Consider the following 16,160-nt stretch of genomic DNA (forward strand, 5'->3'; position numbering starts at 1 on the left):
CTTTAGTTTTTCCAGTTAGTCTAAACTAGCTGCCCATGGAATCCCAGATCCTCATTTCTCTACCTCCCTGAACTGGGATTACACATGTTGCCACCATGCCTGCCTGGAGTTTTGATGTGAGCACTGGGAATTGAATTCAGGTCCTCATGTTTGCAAAGGAAGCACTTTATCTACTGAGCTCTCCCTCCAGTGCCTTTGTGTGTTTCTGAATTCAATTTTCAGAAATTTTACTGAGAATTTTTACATCTATGCTTCACAGGGAAATTGGTTAATCTAGTTTTCTTTCTTTGTTGTATCCTTATCTGGTTTTGTTATCAGGGTAATACCAGCTTCATGAAAAGAGCTTGCCAATGTTTATGAAATCAGTTTGAGGAGCACTGATATTAGTACTTTAAAAGTTTGTAGAATTTGGCAGTGAATCTAGCTAGTCTTGGACTTATCTTTTTTGGGAGGCTTTTTATTATTACTACATGATTGTATGGGTCTGTTTCAGTTGTTTATATTTTGATTTAGTTATTTTGGTATTTATCTTTTATTCTAGATTTTTTTACATTTTTGAAATGTAGGCTTTCAAAGGACTGCCTAATAATTCTTTTTAAAGAATCATTTTTATTTATTTATCAGAGACAGAGAGAGGTAGAGAGAGAGTGGGTGTGTCAGGGCCTCTAGCCGTTGTAAACAAACTCCAGACACCAGACACGTGCACCACCATGTGCATCTGGCTTATGTGGGACCTGGAGAATTGAACCTGGGTCCTTAGGCTTCGCAGGCATGCGCCTTAACCACTAAGCTATCTCTGCAGCTTGATTTTTTTTTTTATTGATAATTTTCATCATAGACAGTAAACCATGGTAATTCCCTTTCCCCCCAAAATTCCCCTTTACAACTCTACTGTCCATCACATCCTCTCCCCCTCTTAATCAGTCTCTTATTTTGATGTCTTCATCGTTTCCTGTTGTAATGGTCTTGTGTAGAATAGTATCAGGCACTGCAAGGTCATGGATATCTAGGCCGTTTTGTGTCTGGAAAAGTGCATCGTAATGAGTCCTACCCTTTTGGTTCCTACGTTCTTTCTGCCACCTCTTCCACAATGAACTCTGAGCTTTGGAAAGTATGATAGAGGTGTGTCAGTGCTGAGCACTCCTCTTTCACTTCTCACCATTATGGTGCCTTCTGAGTCATCTCAACGTCCATCTCAAAAGAGAAGCTTCTCTAACCAAAAGGTGAGGGTAGCATTAATATATGACCTAATATTTCTTTTATTTCATTTCATTGGAATCTGTATTTATTTCCCTCTTTCATGTCTCTTCATTAATTTGTCTCTTCTTTTGGTTAGTTTGTTGAGAGGCTTGTCATTCTTTCTTTTTCTTTTCATTTGGTTGATTATGTGTATTTTTTTTTCTCAATTTTGATTCTGTGTATTTTTCTTAGTACTCATTTCATTAATCCTTCCCTAATCTTTTATTATTTCTTCCTTTTTACTGTGTTTGCTTCTGAATTCTTGTATTTCTAGGACCTTGAGACATTACTAGGTTATTTATTATAGATTTTTCTGATTTCTTTTTTAAGGTAAGCACTCATATATACAAACTGTTTTCTTAGAACTGCCTTAGTTGTTTCATTTGATTTTAGAAACTCTTTGCTTTTATTATTTCTGTGTGTATGGCATGGCATGCCTGTGGAAGTCAGAGGTCAACCTTGAGGTGATAGTACTCTCCTTGTTTGAGACACGGAGTCTCTTATAGTTCTTCCTGCCTCACCAGAGAAGGCCAGAGTAGTTGTAGCTAAGTCTGCGAGCTTTGGGTTCTCCCGGCTGTGCCTCCCATTGCCATATGTGTGTTTAGAATTAAGATGCATGTGCCACTTTATATCTGTTTTTTCCTAGAGATTTAAAGAAACTCTTATTTATTTATTTATTTATTTATTTGAGAAACAGAATAAGGTGCATGCATCACAATGTGCATATGGCTTTATGTGGGTACTGGGGAATTGAACCTGGGCTGGAAGGTATTGCAAGCAAGTGCCTCTAACAGCTGAGCCATCTCCCTAGTCCTCTAGGAACCATTTTTTTTAAAAGTGTTTTAAATTTTTTTATTTCAATTTTTATTTAGAGATAGAGGGAGAGAAAGAGAGAGAAAATAGACATGCCAGGGCCTCTAGCCACTACATATGAACTCCAGATGAATGTACTACCTTGTGCATTTGGTTTATGTGGGAACTGGAGAATCGAACCTGGATCCTTAGGCTTTGCAGGCATGTTCCTTAATCACTTAGCCATTTCTCCAGCGCCTCTAGGAACCTTTTAACTTCTTTCCTGATTGCTTTACTAGTCTACTTCTGAACAGCCTCAGCATCTTTAAGGTCAGGTAACTTGGAAAGCCCAGCTCTCTCCTTGGCAAGCTTCTGTTTCTGTCTTTGTTCTCGAGCCTGTTCTTGAAGTTGGGGTCACCCCACCTCTGGCTGTCACAGTAGTAGCCAGTGAAGAGGGTGCTGCACACACCTGCAGCCATGGCACTGTTCTGGCCCACCATTTTATTGTTAAGAGAGGGAGAGGAACAGAGAATGGGCGCACAAGGGTCTTTCAGCTGCTGCGGACAAGCTCCAGACGTGTATGCCCCCTTGTGCACATGTGCAACATTGCATGCATTTGTCGCTTTTGAATCTGGCTGTGTGGGACTTTGAGATTCGAACATACATTCTTAGGCTTCATGGGCAAGCTCCTTAACCACTAAGCCATCTCTCAAGTCCCCCCTCCCCCTTTTTTTCTTAAGTTAGTGTCTCATGGTTCCATGGTTTCTTCATGCTCCCTTTTTAGCTTACGATATTCTGAAATTCTGATCCTTCTTCTTCCAGCTTCTTAGTGCTGTTATTATAGGCAGATGCCACCACCCTTGGTTTAATGCTGCACTCTGGATTGAATCCAGGACTTTGTGCATGCTAGATAAGCACTCTACTAACTGTGCTATATCCCCAGCTCTGAGATGCTTTTTGATTCTTTTGTATTTGTTAAGACTTGATTTGTGGGCTAGAGCATGGTCTGTTTAGAGAATGTTCTGTGGGGTGCTGAGAACAATGTGTTCCTGTTTCTGTTAGATGGAAGTCTGCATATACAATGTCCATTTGATTGATGGTATAGTTTATAAAGTTTCTTTGTCGAGTTTTAGTTTGTCCTGAATAGAGATGAAAGTGAGGTATTGAGATCACTTACTATTACTGTATCAAGACCTATGTTAACTTTTTATGACTGTTTGTTTTTGTTTTATGAAGTTGGGCATCTCAACATTTGGTGAATATATATTTATGATTGGTATATCTTTGTCATGAACTGTTTCTTTTATTAATTTGTAGTGGTAGTGGCCTTCTTTATTTCTTCTGACTACTTTTGGTTTGAAATCTACTTATCAGATGTCATAGTAGCTAAACCAACCTGCTCTTGGTTTTCCTTTGCTTGATAGTTTGCATTCCATCCTTTGGCTCACAGCCTGTGGTGTCTTTACTAGTAAGATAAGATGTGTTTCTTAAAGACTACAGAAAGTAGGATCTAGTTTATTAATCTGGTTAGCTAGTCTGCTGGTGAGTTGAGTGTGTTTACTTAGGTGTAAAGTTACTGTGAGATGTTACTAAATCCTGTTCTCCTTGTTTGGACTACGTAAATACCTTCGTGCTCTCTTGGAAGCCATGAACTGCCTTGGTTTGTGCTTATTTTTAAATGTTCTTATTTATCTGTCAGTTTTCAAGATAGTTTTGTTGGATATAGCAAACTAGGTTGGCAGTTACTTACTTTCAGAGCTCTTGAAATTGCATGCCTTCCCTTAAAGGTTGCTGATAAAAGATCTGATTTTAGGGGGAAGAGTCACGGCTACACATGTTCATATAAGTGTTGGTTCATGTGTGTATGGAGGCCAGAGGACAACCTTGGGTGTTATATTCAGGAACACTGTCCAACTGTTACTGAGACAGGTTCTCTCATTGGTCTGGAACTGTCCAGTTCAGCTTGGTTAGATAGTGAGCTCCTGGGAACCTTGCTCACTCCACCTAGCTCCACCTCCCCATCTGGAATTACAGGTGTGTACCACAGTACTCTTGGGATTTTGTGTGCGTTCTGGGGCTTGACTTGAGTCTTCTTAGTTGTGAGGTTAGCATTTTACCAACATTTTGCCAGGCTGAGAGAGGGATGCTATTCTACTGTTTCTGCTTTGTAGATGAGTTGGTGTCTGACCCTTTGGCATTTAAGTTTGTTACTTTATGTTTCTTTAATTTTGACACCTTGTCTTCTTAGTCGTATATATTTGGGGTTCTAAATTCCACTTCTCTTGTATTTGAATATTTGTTTCTTCCTCTAGACTTGGGGATATTTTCTACAGTAATTTCATTGAGGAGATTATAACATTACCAGCTCTTTCTGTCCCATATATTCTTGTTTGATCACATCTCAGGGTTCCTGAACATTGTGGTCATGCTTCTTCTCCCAAATGATACTTATTTGAGACAGAGGGAGAGGGAGGGAGAGAGAGAGCGTGCGCGTGCATCAGATAGAGGGAGAATGGGCCCTCCTGGGCCTCTAGCCACTGCCAATGAACTCTGGGCACATGCGCCACCTTGTGTATTTGGCTTACGTGGGTATTGGGGCATCAAACCTGGGTCCTTAGGCTTCATAGGCAAGCACCTTAATCATTAAGCCATCTCTCCAGCCCCCCAACTAATATTTAGATGCAGCATTTTGTCAACCTTGTTTTATTTGCCTGATGTTACTTACTGTACTTGGTTGAGTTTATCGGTAGTGCTTTCTACTGTGTTTACTGAGTTTTGATTTCCAACACTTGTATTTTTTTTTTCAATGCTCAGATTCCTTGCTGAATTTTTCTTCCATGTTGCTGATTTTTTTCATCTGCATAGGTAGTTTTCTCATCCATTTTTCTTTTACCTCTGTGTTGCTGACTTTCTTCTCTAGAACCTGGTTTAAAATCATCTGCTTGTTTATATCATTGATGATTTTTACTTGACATTTTACCTCTAAAAGTGTCTGTCAGTTGCTTGAGAATTTAGGATCTTTTGGAGGAGCCATGTTGCCTTGCTTCTTGGTGTTTCTGTGTTGCAATTTGCTGTGTGTTGGTTTAGCTATTCTGGGCTTTAAAAAAATATTTATTTGCAAGGAGAGAGAGGAAATACTCATGTCAGGGTTTTCTGCTACTGCAAACAAACTCCAGGTGCATATGCCACCCTGTACATCTGGCTTTACAATGAATACTGGGAATCAAACCCAGGCATCCAGGCTTTGCTAACAAAAACCTTGAATCCCTGAGCCATCTTTCCAGCTCTTCTGGATTTTTGTCTGGGATCTTACTGAGCAGCGGGGTTTTGAGGGCTCAGTTCCCAGAGTACCACTTAACAAGGATGAATGAAGTTGCTTTAGAGGCAGCTTTCTTGGTCCCCTTCCCTTGCCATGGAACTGTATAATACTCTTCTTTGTGTCTGTTCTTTTCCAGGGTGCTTTTACCTCTAGATTTCTGAAGGTTTTCTTCCATTTCTCTCTTCGGGATAGTCTATTTTTTCTTAGTCACTCACTAGTTCACTTAGAGACAGTGCCTAGTCTGCCATATTCTCAGAGTCCTTGTTTCAGATTCTTACGTGTACACTATTTCCCCCTTTCATTGGTCTTTTTACATGCTCTTCCCTTTTTCTGGAACTTCTGTTTATCTAGGAATACAATCTCAGCAATTAATTGTATAGCATTGTGTAATTGTCTGACTTAATTTCATCTCAAGGAACATCAACAACAAAATCCTTTAGTAAGCACTAGGAAATATGAATAGCACGCTTGGTTTTGCTTATTATTGACTCACATGGTACTGGGAACCAATAATAAGCACTTGGTAAACGTTAAGTAAATAAATGTACAAATGATTACATTTGACAGACTTGGTCATAAAGTGTGTCTTTGACTATATCTAAGAATGTTAGTATCCAGGCAAGTTTTAGTGTGTGCTGGATTTTACATTACTCTTATTGCATTAGGACTTTAGCAAGTCAAAGAAAGTGTTACAGTAGTACCTTTCCATAGGATGTACCAGATGATCTTGATGGTGCTCCCATTGAGGAGGAGCTGGATGGTGCACCCCTGGAAGATGTGGATGGAATTCCCATTGATGCTACTCCCATTGATGATCTTGATGGAGTCCCTATAAAAAGTCTTGATGATGATCTTGATGGAGTGCCTTGTAAGTTCAGTTTTCAAAACATTGTCTGACTGAATTTATTTACCTAATGCCTTTATTTCCACGCATACTGAAATGGGAAATAGTTATACAATTTGATTATGTCAAGTCAGTAACTTTTTTCTGATATTTTAAAGTTTAGATGCCTTATAAAACATTTGACTGTGCCAAGGGACATAAGTTTATTATGGTTATCTTTTATAGGACTTGGCTTCCTATATTATTAATAAATTTTTCTTTTTATATTTGTTGTCATTTAAGTATAGTAAAATCTTGTGTTCTGTTATGATCTCATGCTATATATATGTATTCCTGGTTTTATCAGGTTTTTGTTGTTCTTGTTTTGTTTTGTGTTTCAAGGTAGGGTCTTGCTGTAGTTCAAGCTGACCTAGAATTCACTGTGGAATCTCAGACTGACTTTGAACTCATGGTGATCCTCCTACTTCTGCCTCCCAAGTGCTGAGACTAAAGGCATGCACCACCACACCTGGCTATCAGTGATTTTTTTTTTTCACCTTACAGATTGAAATTTTTTACCTGCCTAAAATTATATTAAAATACTGAAAAATGTATGAAATTCTTAGCCTCAGCAATGATTAAGTGTTAAAGTTTTATTTTTAAACTATCCCTCTCTATTTGCTTAAAATGTTACCTGTATGGTCTGAGTAGATATATGCACTACTCCCCCTATTTACAGATTTGTGTAATCTTGGTCTGTAAATATTAAACAAAAAATTCCAGAAAGTAATGATTAATAATTTTTTTTTTTGAGGTGGGGTCTCACTGTAGCCCAGGCTGACCTAGAGTTCACTATGTAATCTCAGACTAGTGTGAAACTTGCAGCCATTTTCCTACTCTGCCTCCCAAATGCTGGGATTAAAGACATGTACTACCATGCCCAAAGTTTATGTTTTAAAACAACTTAAAAATTATTTATTTGAGAGAGAAAGAGAGAGAGAGACTCAGATAGAATGGGAGTGCCAGGGCCTTCAGCTGCTGCAAATGAACTCCAAACGCATGTGCCACCTTGTGCATCTGGCTTAATGTGGGTCCTTTGGCTTCATAGGCAAACATCTTAACCACTGGGCCATCTCTCCTGCCCCTTCACTTTGCTTTTTAATAATTTTATGAGTATTTACTAGCACATTAACTTAAGTTATTCCTTAGTAGATTTAATAGCTCCTATTTTTCTAATAGTGGATGCTACTGAAGACTCAAAGAAGAGTGAACCTATATTTAAAGTTGCTCCATCAAAATGGGAAGCTGTTGATGAATCTGAGTTGGAAGCACAAGGTGAGTAAAAGTACAATGAATAATTAAGCTCTAAGAATTTGAGTACTGAGTTAGTGATATAGTTCAGTGGTAGAGTGCTTGCATGGCAAGGCCCTGGGTTCATTCCCTAGCACTTGAAGAGGAAAACATGTGAGTATATGAAATAACCATTGATAGCTTTGTATGTGTATCTGTGATTTCCTTGTATTTTAATAGCATGGTTCAGTCTTAAGACTTAGTGTAACCACCTTTTATGTCTACTATAAGCTTTCATTGTTGTTGCTATAATTTCTTAGATCCGTCAGTTTGGAAGCTTTAGAATAATCAGAGAAATTGCTAAAAAGCTTGAGGGGGGAGGCGTTTCAGTAGAAAGTATAAGTGGGAAGCTGTACTTATTTAATCTACTTAGAGGTCAGTTTTGGAGAAACAAAGCTTTGATCCTCTTGTAATGCTTATGAGAGGAGTTTAGACATGTTTTTCTTATTTACTTGAGCTTGGCTGTTAGTGTTAATATTTGTAGAGCCTAATGAAATGAATCTTAATCATTCAACATTGAAATAAGTATGATAGTTTTGTTGTCAGTTTTGAATTTGAGTAAAATTGCAGTGTAGGTAAAGAGAAAAGAAATATTTAGCATGTTGAATTAGGTATTTAAATAATAGATAAGCATAGCTAAAAACATTAGTAATATAAACTTTCAGTTCTAAAGGTGAGTTTCTACTGTGCTGTGGCAAAAATGCTAATTTACCTTACGGAATTACATCTTCTTTTCCCACCATTCAGCTGTAACAACTTCTAAGTGGGAGTTATTTGACCAGCATGAAGAATCAGAAGAAGAAGAAACTCAAAAGTAAGAATCCAAGTCTCAGCTTTTTTGTGTGTATAAACACTCCTTTTTTTTTTTTTTTTTTTGCTTTTTTTTTGAGGTAGGGTCTCACTCTAGCCCAGGTTGACTTGGAATTCACTATGTAGTCTCAGGGTGTCTTCAAACTCACAGCGATCTTCCTATCTCTGTCTCCTGAGTGCTGGGATTCAAGGCGTGCGCCACCATGCCCGGCAGCACTCCTTTTTTCATTAAGATCTACAGTTGAAATAATAGTGAAGAACAAAATTTCACTTTTAAAAACGTGTGGGCTTATCACTTTTAGTTGTGCATTGTTTTTCCAATAAATAGAGAGTTTTGGGCTCTGTCTTTGTACAGCAGTCATCTTGCTTCAGTTTGGTCCTGTGGGCTTTACATCATTACCTGCAGCCACTAGTTTGTTGACTGCATTTGTTTTCTATCTGTCTCCCAATATTGTTTTGGACTTCACACAAAGTGAGTTTTGAAATGTTTAGTGGAAGTTTATACTTTTTTTCTTTTGGATAGTACATAACTAACATACTAGTTTGTTACTTGAAATGTAAATATGTCAGAGGAACTAAGGTAATAAAAGGTGTAGCCCTTTTGGTCTTACTGTTTTGTAATCACTCCAGAATTGTTTTTGCAGTTGACATTGTGAAGATAGGAACCTCAAGTTTGTATTGGTGAGTTTTAGGAAGTGTCACACTTTTCAAGATCATTGCCATGAAAATTTTGTTTTCAAATAGGAAGAGTTAGTATGAAGAACAGTTGTGTAGGAAATCTGTTAGTATGAGGAGGTTTTTGTTTATAGAGAGTCTCTAGTCTTGTCTTGTTCTCCACGGGAAGAAGGAATAGAAGGAAAGCCTCTGTGTGCTGGCACAGTGTTGGCATATGTGTGTCTTCTATAAAGCCAGCTGGTTTTTGGATTGTTAAGGGAGTGTGATCAATCAGTAATTTGTAGAAACAGTTTCATGTGATGAGGAAAACTGGGATGCTGACACCTTTACTGAAATGCCATCTGAACAAGTCAATAATGGTTGACAGAGTATTTACAAAATAGAAATATGTTTTCCTATTGGAAATAGCTATCTGAAGTTGTTGAGAATTGAGAACAGTTTATTTTGAAATGGTCTCACTGGCTTTATGTCTATGAAGGTCTATCATTAGTCGCATCTCAAGATTGTTGCATCACTGCACTAAAATAGATAGTGTAGGCCAGGCATGGTGGTGCACGCCTTTAATCCCAGCACTCGGGAGGCAGAGATAGGAGGTTCACCATGAGTTTGAGGCCACCCTGAGACTACATAGTTAATTCCAGGTCATCCTGAGCCAGAGTGAGATCCTACCTCGAATAAAGTGAAATAAGATAAAATAAAATAGATAGTGTACTACTAGTTATTTAATTTAGAGGGAAGGACAGAAAAAAAAATCAAAGAATTCAGAATATATTATTATTTTGATTTTTTTTTCTGAAGCCATTAATTTTTTGGCATAAAACTGATTTTGTGTTAATGCTTGGAATTCATTTAAGTATTGATGTTGAAATAATCATTGGTAATTTATATTTTTGACTTCTATAGGAAGTTCAAATAAGCCATCATAATATAAGCATGACTTTATAGAAGTACAGTGGAAGGAACATAATAAACTTTCTAACCCTTCAGATTTTCTTACGCCTTACTGCTGCTCTCTAGAGGCTAACTCCAAAACTGCCATTTGCTTAGTGCTCCTTGATACAACTAGAGATTATTGTATTTGTGACACAATGTGATTTTCTTTTTGAGTAGCAATTGAAACACTTTGGGAAAAAGTTCTAAAAATGCCATTTCTGTTTTTGACTAGAGTTTTAAATTTCATTTAGCCTAACAGTACAGCTAAAAGGGGCCAGGCATGGTGGCACATGCCCTTAATCCCAGCACTTGGGAGGCAGAGGTAGGAGGATTGCTGTTCAGTTCGAGGCCACTCTGAGACTACATAGTAAATTCTAGGTCAGCCTGAGCTAGAGCAAGACCCTATCTCAGAAAGCCCCCCCCCCCAAAAAAAAATCCAAAACACCTGAAAGGTATGGTGAGATTTGAACCTAGAGCTAATAACTGAGTTAAGAACAAAACCAATTAAAACAAACTGTCGCCAGGCGTGGTTGTGTACGCCTTTAATCCCAGCACTTGGAAGGCAGAGGTAGGAGGATCGCTGTTAGTTAGAGGCCACCCTGAGACTAAATAGTGCGTTTACAGGTCAGTCTGGGCTAGAATGAGACCCTACCTCAAAAACCAAAAAAACCCCACAAACAAACAAACAAACAAAAAAACACTGTCAAGGCCTCAGAACAATGTCATTTTCATCCATATAGCCCATTGTACATATATAAGCAAAAATGATTTAAAAATCACTGGGTATACTATCCTGTTACCTATGTTTTCTCAGTTTTATGAATACAGGTCTATGTAAGTCATATCTGTTTTGTATTCATCTGGCTGAAAGCAAACATTCAGATACATGGACTATTATGTTTGCCAGCGAATACTTGAAATTGAAAAGGAAATAAATAGACTAGAACTTATTAAGAATGTCCATTGAGGGCTGGAGAGATGGCTTGGTGGTTAAGTGCTTGCCTGTGAAGCCTAAGGACCCCGGTTCGAGGCTCGGTTCCTCAGGTCCCACGTTAGCCAGATGCACAAGGGGGTGCACATGTCTGGAGTTCGTTTACAGAGGCTGGAAGCCCTGGCATGCCCATTCTCTCTCTCTCTCCCTCTATCTGTCTTTCTCTCTGTGTCTGTCGCTCTCAAATAAATAAATAAAAATTAAAAAAAAAAAAAAAGAATGTCCATTGAGGACTGGTCAAACTTCAGATAGGGAGAGGAGGAAAATGGACCCAAGAATGCTGGGTATAACTCTAGGAGCTGCTGAGTGCTATCTGGCACATTTAGGCTAGAGACTTAAAATGCATTTCATAGGCTGGAGAGATGGCTTAGTGGGGGTGCTTGCTTCTGAAGCCTAAGGACTCATGTTCAACTCTCTAGATCCCATATAGGCCAGACACACAAGGTGATACAAGGTTCCACATATGTATGCGTCTGGAGGCCCTGGCATGCCAATTTTGTCTGTCTCATTGAAGAAGTAAAGTGTTTCTGGGCTAGAGAGATGGCTCAGTGACTAAAAGCACTTGCTTGCAAAATCTGATGCCCTGGGCTTGATTTCCCAGTATCGATGTTAAGCCATACACACGAAGTGGCATATGTGTCTGAAGTTCATTTGCGGTGGTAGGATTCCCTGGCATGCCCATTCATGCCTTCTCTCTCTCTCTCTCCTTGCAAATAATCAATAAAAATATTTAAATTAAAAAAATAAAAACCTGTCCATTAAGTAAATACCGCAGATAACCAGTGGACATATTTGTTGATTGAACCTTTTCTAGAATAATTCTTTAGTAAACAGCTGTTTACTTACAAACTTTAATCATGTAAAAGCACCACAGACTTGTAAACTTTTTATGTACTGTAACACAAGAAATTCTTAGGTTTTATAAAATTAACAGAACTGTTCTTAGGAATTTTTCTAACAAACATATGAGCATAAAAATAAAGTCAGGTATAGTGGCACCCAGCATTTGGGAGGCTGAGATAGGAGGAGCACCATAATTGAGGCCAGCCTGGTGCTACAGAGTGAGTTCTAGCTCAGCCTGGGCTACAGTGAGAACCTACCTCAAAAAATAAAATAACTCTCAAATGAGATATACAGTGGCTCTGTGTGTGTCTGTGTGTGTGTTGAGGAGTAAGTATGGTAGGCAGTATGCAAGCAGAGATACACAGAGAGAAAGAGAGAATGGGTGTGCCAGGGCCTCTAATCACTGCAAACAAACCCCAGATACACATACCACCTTGTGCATCAGGCTTACATGGGTACACGGGAATCAAACCCAGGTTGGTAGGCATTGCCATGTCTCCAGCCCCCCTAATTTTTATATTGAGGCAAAGTTTTAGTAACTTCTCAGGCTGGCCTAAAAGTTGCATCCTTCTGCTTAAGCCTTCAATGTAGCCAAGGTATGTAGGATATGGAGAATACACACACACACACACACACACACACACACACACACACACACACACGTATATATGTATACATATATATATGCATATATATATGTATAGAGGGGGGAGAGAGAGGGAGGGGGAGACACAGACAGACATACACACACACACATACCATTGGCCCTGTGTTCGCTTTTGGCTTTTTCTTCCTTACCTAAGTACTATATAGAGAGGTACCTAGATGTAGCATAAATGATTTGTGTGGCTTTGAGTCTAGGGCATTGGGATTACAAATTAGTACCACCATGCCCAGCTTTTTTATGTGGGTTTTGGTGATAAAACTCAGGTTCTCGTGCTTGCCTCTTAAGTTGCCCAGGCTGGCCTTGAACTCTCTCTGTAGCCCAGATATGTCTTCAACTTGTCTGAATGTTCCACTAGGCCCAATGAGGAATTAAATTGTTTATACATAAATAACCTTGCTTTGCCCAAATTTATTTGCCAATAACCCATATGTGGATACCCCTAAACTAAGTCCCAGAACATAAAACTTTTTTAAAGGCCACTAATTTACTTCAAAGACATTTTGTTAATTGTATGCTAGTACTTATGTCTAGTTTTATCTGTAATTGCCTGCCTGTTTGGAATGACAGTAGAAATTTTCTTCTTTACCTGGGCATGGTGGCACACACCTTTAATCCCAACATTAGGGAGGCAGAGGTAGGAGGACTGCCTTGAGTTTGAGGCTACCCTGAGACTAACTAGTGAATTCCAGGTCAGCACGGGCCAGAGCAAGATCCTACCTAAAAAAATTTTTTTTCTAATTTATATTTTGTGACATACCCATGTTAGTCACTTGGCTTAATACATACATGCCTAATAACTATATATAATTAATTTATATTTTATTAATATATAATCACTATATACAATTAATTAATACATATTTATTTGAGAGAGTATTAATGTGACTGAGTATGGGTGTGTTGGGACTGCAGACACTTGTGCCACTTTGTGCATCTGGCTTTACTTGGGCACTGGGGAATCAGACCTGGGCTGCAGGCTTTGCAAGCAAGTGCCTTTAACAGCTGAATAATCTCTCCAACCCCCAGATAATTGTGCCATGTGTGTGCGCATGCTCTTGCATGCTTGCTTCAGGGTCTTTCTGCTGCAAACAAATATTTAAAATACCTGTCTACCTTTAAGTGGGTGGCTGGGGAGTTGAACCTGAGTCATCAGGCTTTGCAAGCTGATGCCTTTAACCCTTGAACCATCTCCTCAATCCCTTAAGCTTTTGTTTTCTTCCTATGTGACTTAGAATAGTACAACTTTAAGAATTCTAAGTGTTGAAGTTTGCTGATACTTAAACTTTATGTATTTTATTCTGGGGTAATTTGTTAATCAGGGTGAGTCTGTATGCTGCATTGATGATTTCATGGGGACTTTTGTCACAAATGCACACCTCCTGGATTATAGGCTCCACCAAAGGAAGGATGAACATTTGGCTTGTTGTTGTTGTTGCTGAGGCAAGCCCCACAGGCTGGCCTGTTCTTTGTTTTCATGGGAGAGTAGGAGTGCAAGAGAGAGGGAGAGAGAAGTTGCGTGACTGGGCCTCCTGCCACTATTATAATCACACTCCAGACATGTGTGCCACCTAACGCACATGTGCCACTTTGCACAGTTGCATCTGACTTACCTGGGACATGGAGAATCAAACATGGGTCCTTAGGCTTTGCAGGCAAGTGCCTTAACTGCTAAGCCATCTCTCCAGCTCCACATTTGGCTTTTTAAACACAAACCTTCATGAAATTACTAAACCTGACGAGTATGCTGAACTTATTGATTATTCACATCATTTAATTACTGTAAGTTGCAGCATGAAAGGCTCATTAACGTAAGAGTAGTTATTAAAGTATGACAGTGTTGAGGCTCAGCCTTTTCTGTAGAGGAAACAAAAGTTTACAAATTATCAGATATTTTGCAGAAAATGTCTTAGAAATAAGTCGTACTCATATGTTCTGCTGATGTTATTTAAGCTCTAGGACAGTAGAAAACAAAGTATGTAGATGGTAACACTTCATTTTTACTGCTTTGATATACATTGTATTCTCTTTATTCTAAAGCCAAGAAGAAGAAAGTGAAGATGAAGACGATACTCAGAGTTCCAAATCTGAGGAACATCATTTGTATTCTAATCCAATCAAGGAGGAAATGACAGAATCTAAGTTCTCTAAGTATTCTGAAATGAGTGAGGAAAAGCGAGCTAAACTTCGTGAGATTGAGGTGAGTACTGCAGTAAGGGCAGAACTACGCTTCTCTGGCTGTTAGTTTCTCCATAAGACTCACACAGCTCTGCTTAGAAGCCTCAATACAAGATCATCCTCTGTAAGGCTTCTTACATCAAGTATGCTTTCTCTCATAATAGTCTTTTCTTTCTTTCTGGAAGCCTCATTTCCCTATGTGTGATTTTTACCTCTGGTATATGTGTGTATTTTGTGGGTTTGCTTGCTTGCTTACTCTTTTGATGTCTATTTTCCGCACAGGCTATACTTTCTGTGAGGGGAAAAGGACATAAGTGTCATTTGTTCATCATTTGTATCAGGCTGGTGATGAGACATGAGACATCCTCTGAAGAAGAGGATTATGATGAGTTGATATCTGATCATGTAGGAAACCTGTTTCATGGCGAATGCCTAGTTTCTAAGTAGGAAAAGTGAAATATTTTGTGGCATATTCAAGTTACAATGGGTTTATTTTACAGGCTTATACTTTTTGTGATGGGGTACCGAGTAATATACATTGGATGAATCCTGATATTAAGAGGGGAAAATTATATTGGCATGCCCAAACCATCTTGAGCAAGCTTTTCGCTCCCCTTTCCAGTCTTTTCTCCTTTTTTTTAAATCAAAGGCTATTCCCAAATGTCAAAGAGAATAGCATTTTTGAATGGTTCTAAGTTGACACATCTTGTCTAGTAAATGCCAGCAGTAGCCAGCCTAGACCCTAAAAGGAATGCATGAGTTTTCTGCCCATTAGCCTTTATTTTGCAATAATTTTGAATGCTTACTATGAGCCAGCAACTTTTCTTAGCTTACGGTACCAACCATACTAATTACCTTGTTTCTGATTATCTGAGGTGTGTTCTGGGTGGTATGGCCATATATCTCATTTCTACTTTTGTGCATAATTACTCATGGTGGGTATATTCTTACCCACCACTTTCTCCAGTATCACCAAACCAGAAAGTTAACAAAGAAAGCATTTTGTTTAATCCCATGTAGAAGAATGAGCATGATTTCAGTGATAGTAGAGATAAGAGTTTTTCAATTAGAAATTAATTTTTTTCTAGAATTAATTTATATGTTCTTTAGATTTTAAGGGATTGAGGTGTTACATATCACTGAACACACCTTTTCATCCTGTATGTGCATAAAGCTGTGTATCTTCTTGGGTAGCTTTGCCTCCCTGATCTGATGAAGCTGTGAAGGAGTAGAAATAGCTGGGTATGGTAGCACATAGGGAGTATTTAAGTTTGAGGCCTGCCAGGGCTACATAGTTCAAGGCCAGCTCGTACAACTTAGTAAAAGCCGTTACAAAGTGGCATGGAGGGATGAGGTTGAGGCTGTAGCTAGAGCACTTGCTGTAACTTGCAAAAGTCATGGGTTCAACCCTCAGGACCAAGGGAAAGGGGGAGTAGAAATAAGACTGAGTCAGTAAAAACATATTTTCTTGATAACTGAAGTTGCCTTTTAACAAATGTCAACACAGACTACTTAGTTCTGTTTCCTTGTTAGAGAAGAGATC

At 38.7% G+C, this 16,160-nt stretch overlaps 1 protein-coding gene across 4 annotated transcripts in view; it reads left to right on the top strand.

Moving 5' to 3' along the window:
• LOC101614520 (U2 snRNP associated SURP domain containing) overlaps positions 1-16,160 on the top strand; it is a 70,927-nt gene that overhangs the window by 39,094 nt on the left and 15,673 nt on the right. For all 4 annotated transcript variants that reach the window (XM_004663623.3, XM_045136342.1, XM_004663625.2 and 1 more), the window contains 4 exons: positions 6,062-6,218; positions 7,413-7,508; positions 8,271-8,337; positions 14,480-14,639. In XM_004663623.3, coding sequence (XP_004663680.1) covers positions 6,062-6,218; positions 7,413-7,508; positions 8,271-8,337; positions 14,480-14,639 — 480 coding nt within the window. The remainder of the gene's footprint in view (positions 1-6,061; positions 6,219-7,412; positions 7,509-8,270; positions 8,338-14,479; positions 14,640-16,160) is intronic.

Source organism: Jaculus jaculus, chromosome 17 (assembly GCF_020740685.1).
Source record: "Jaculus jaculus isolate mJacJac1 chromosome 17, mJacJac1.mat.Y.cur, whole genome shotgun sequence".
NCBI lineage: Eukaryota > Metazoa > Chordata > Mammalia > Rodentia > Dipodidae > Jaculus > Jaculus jaculus.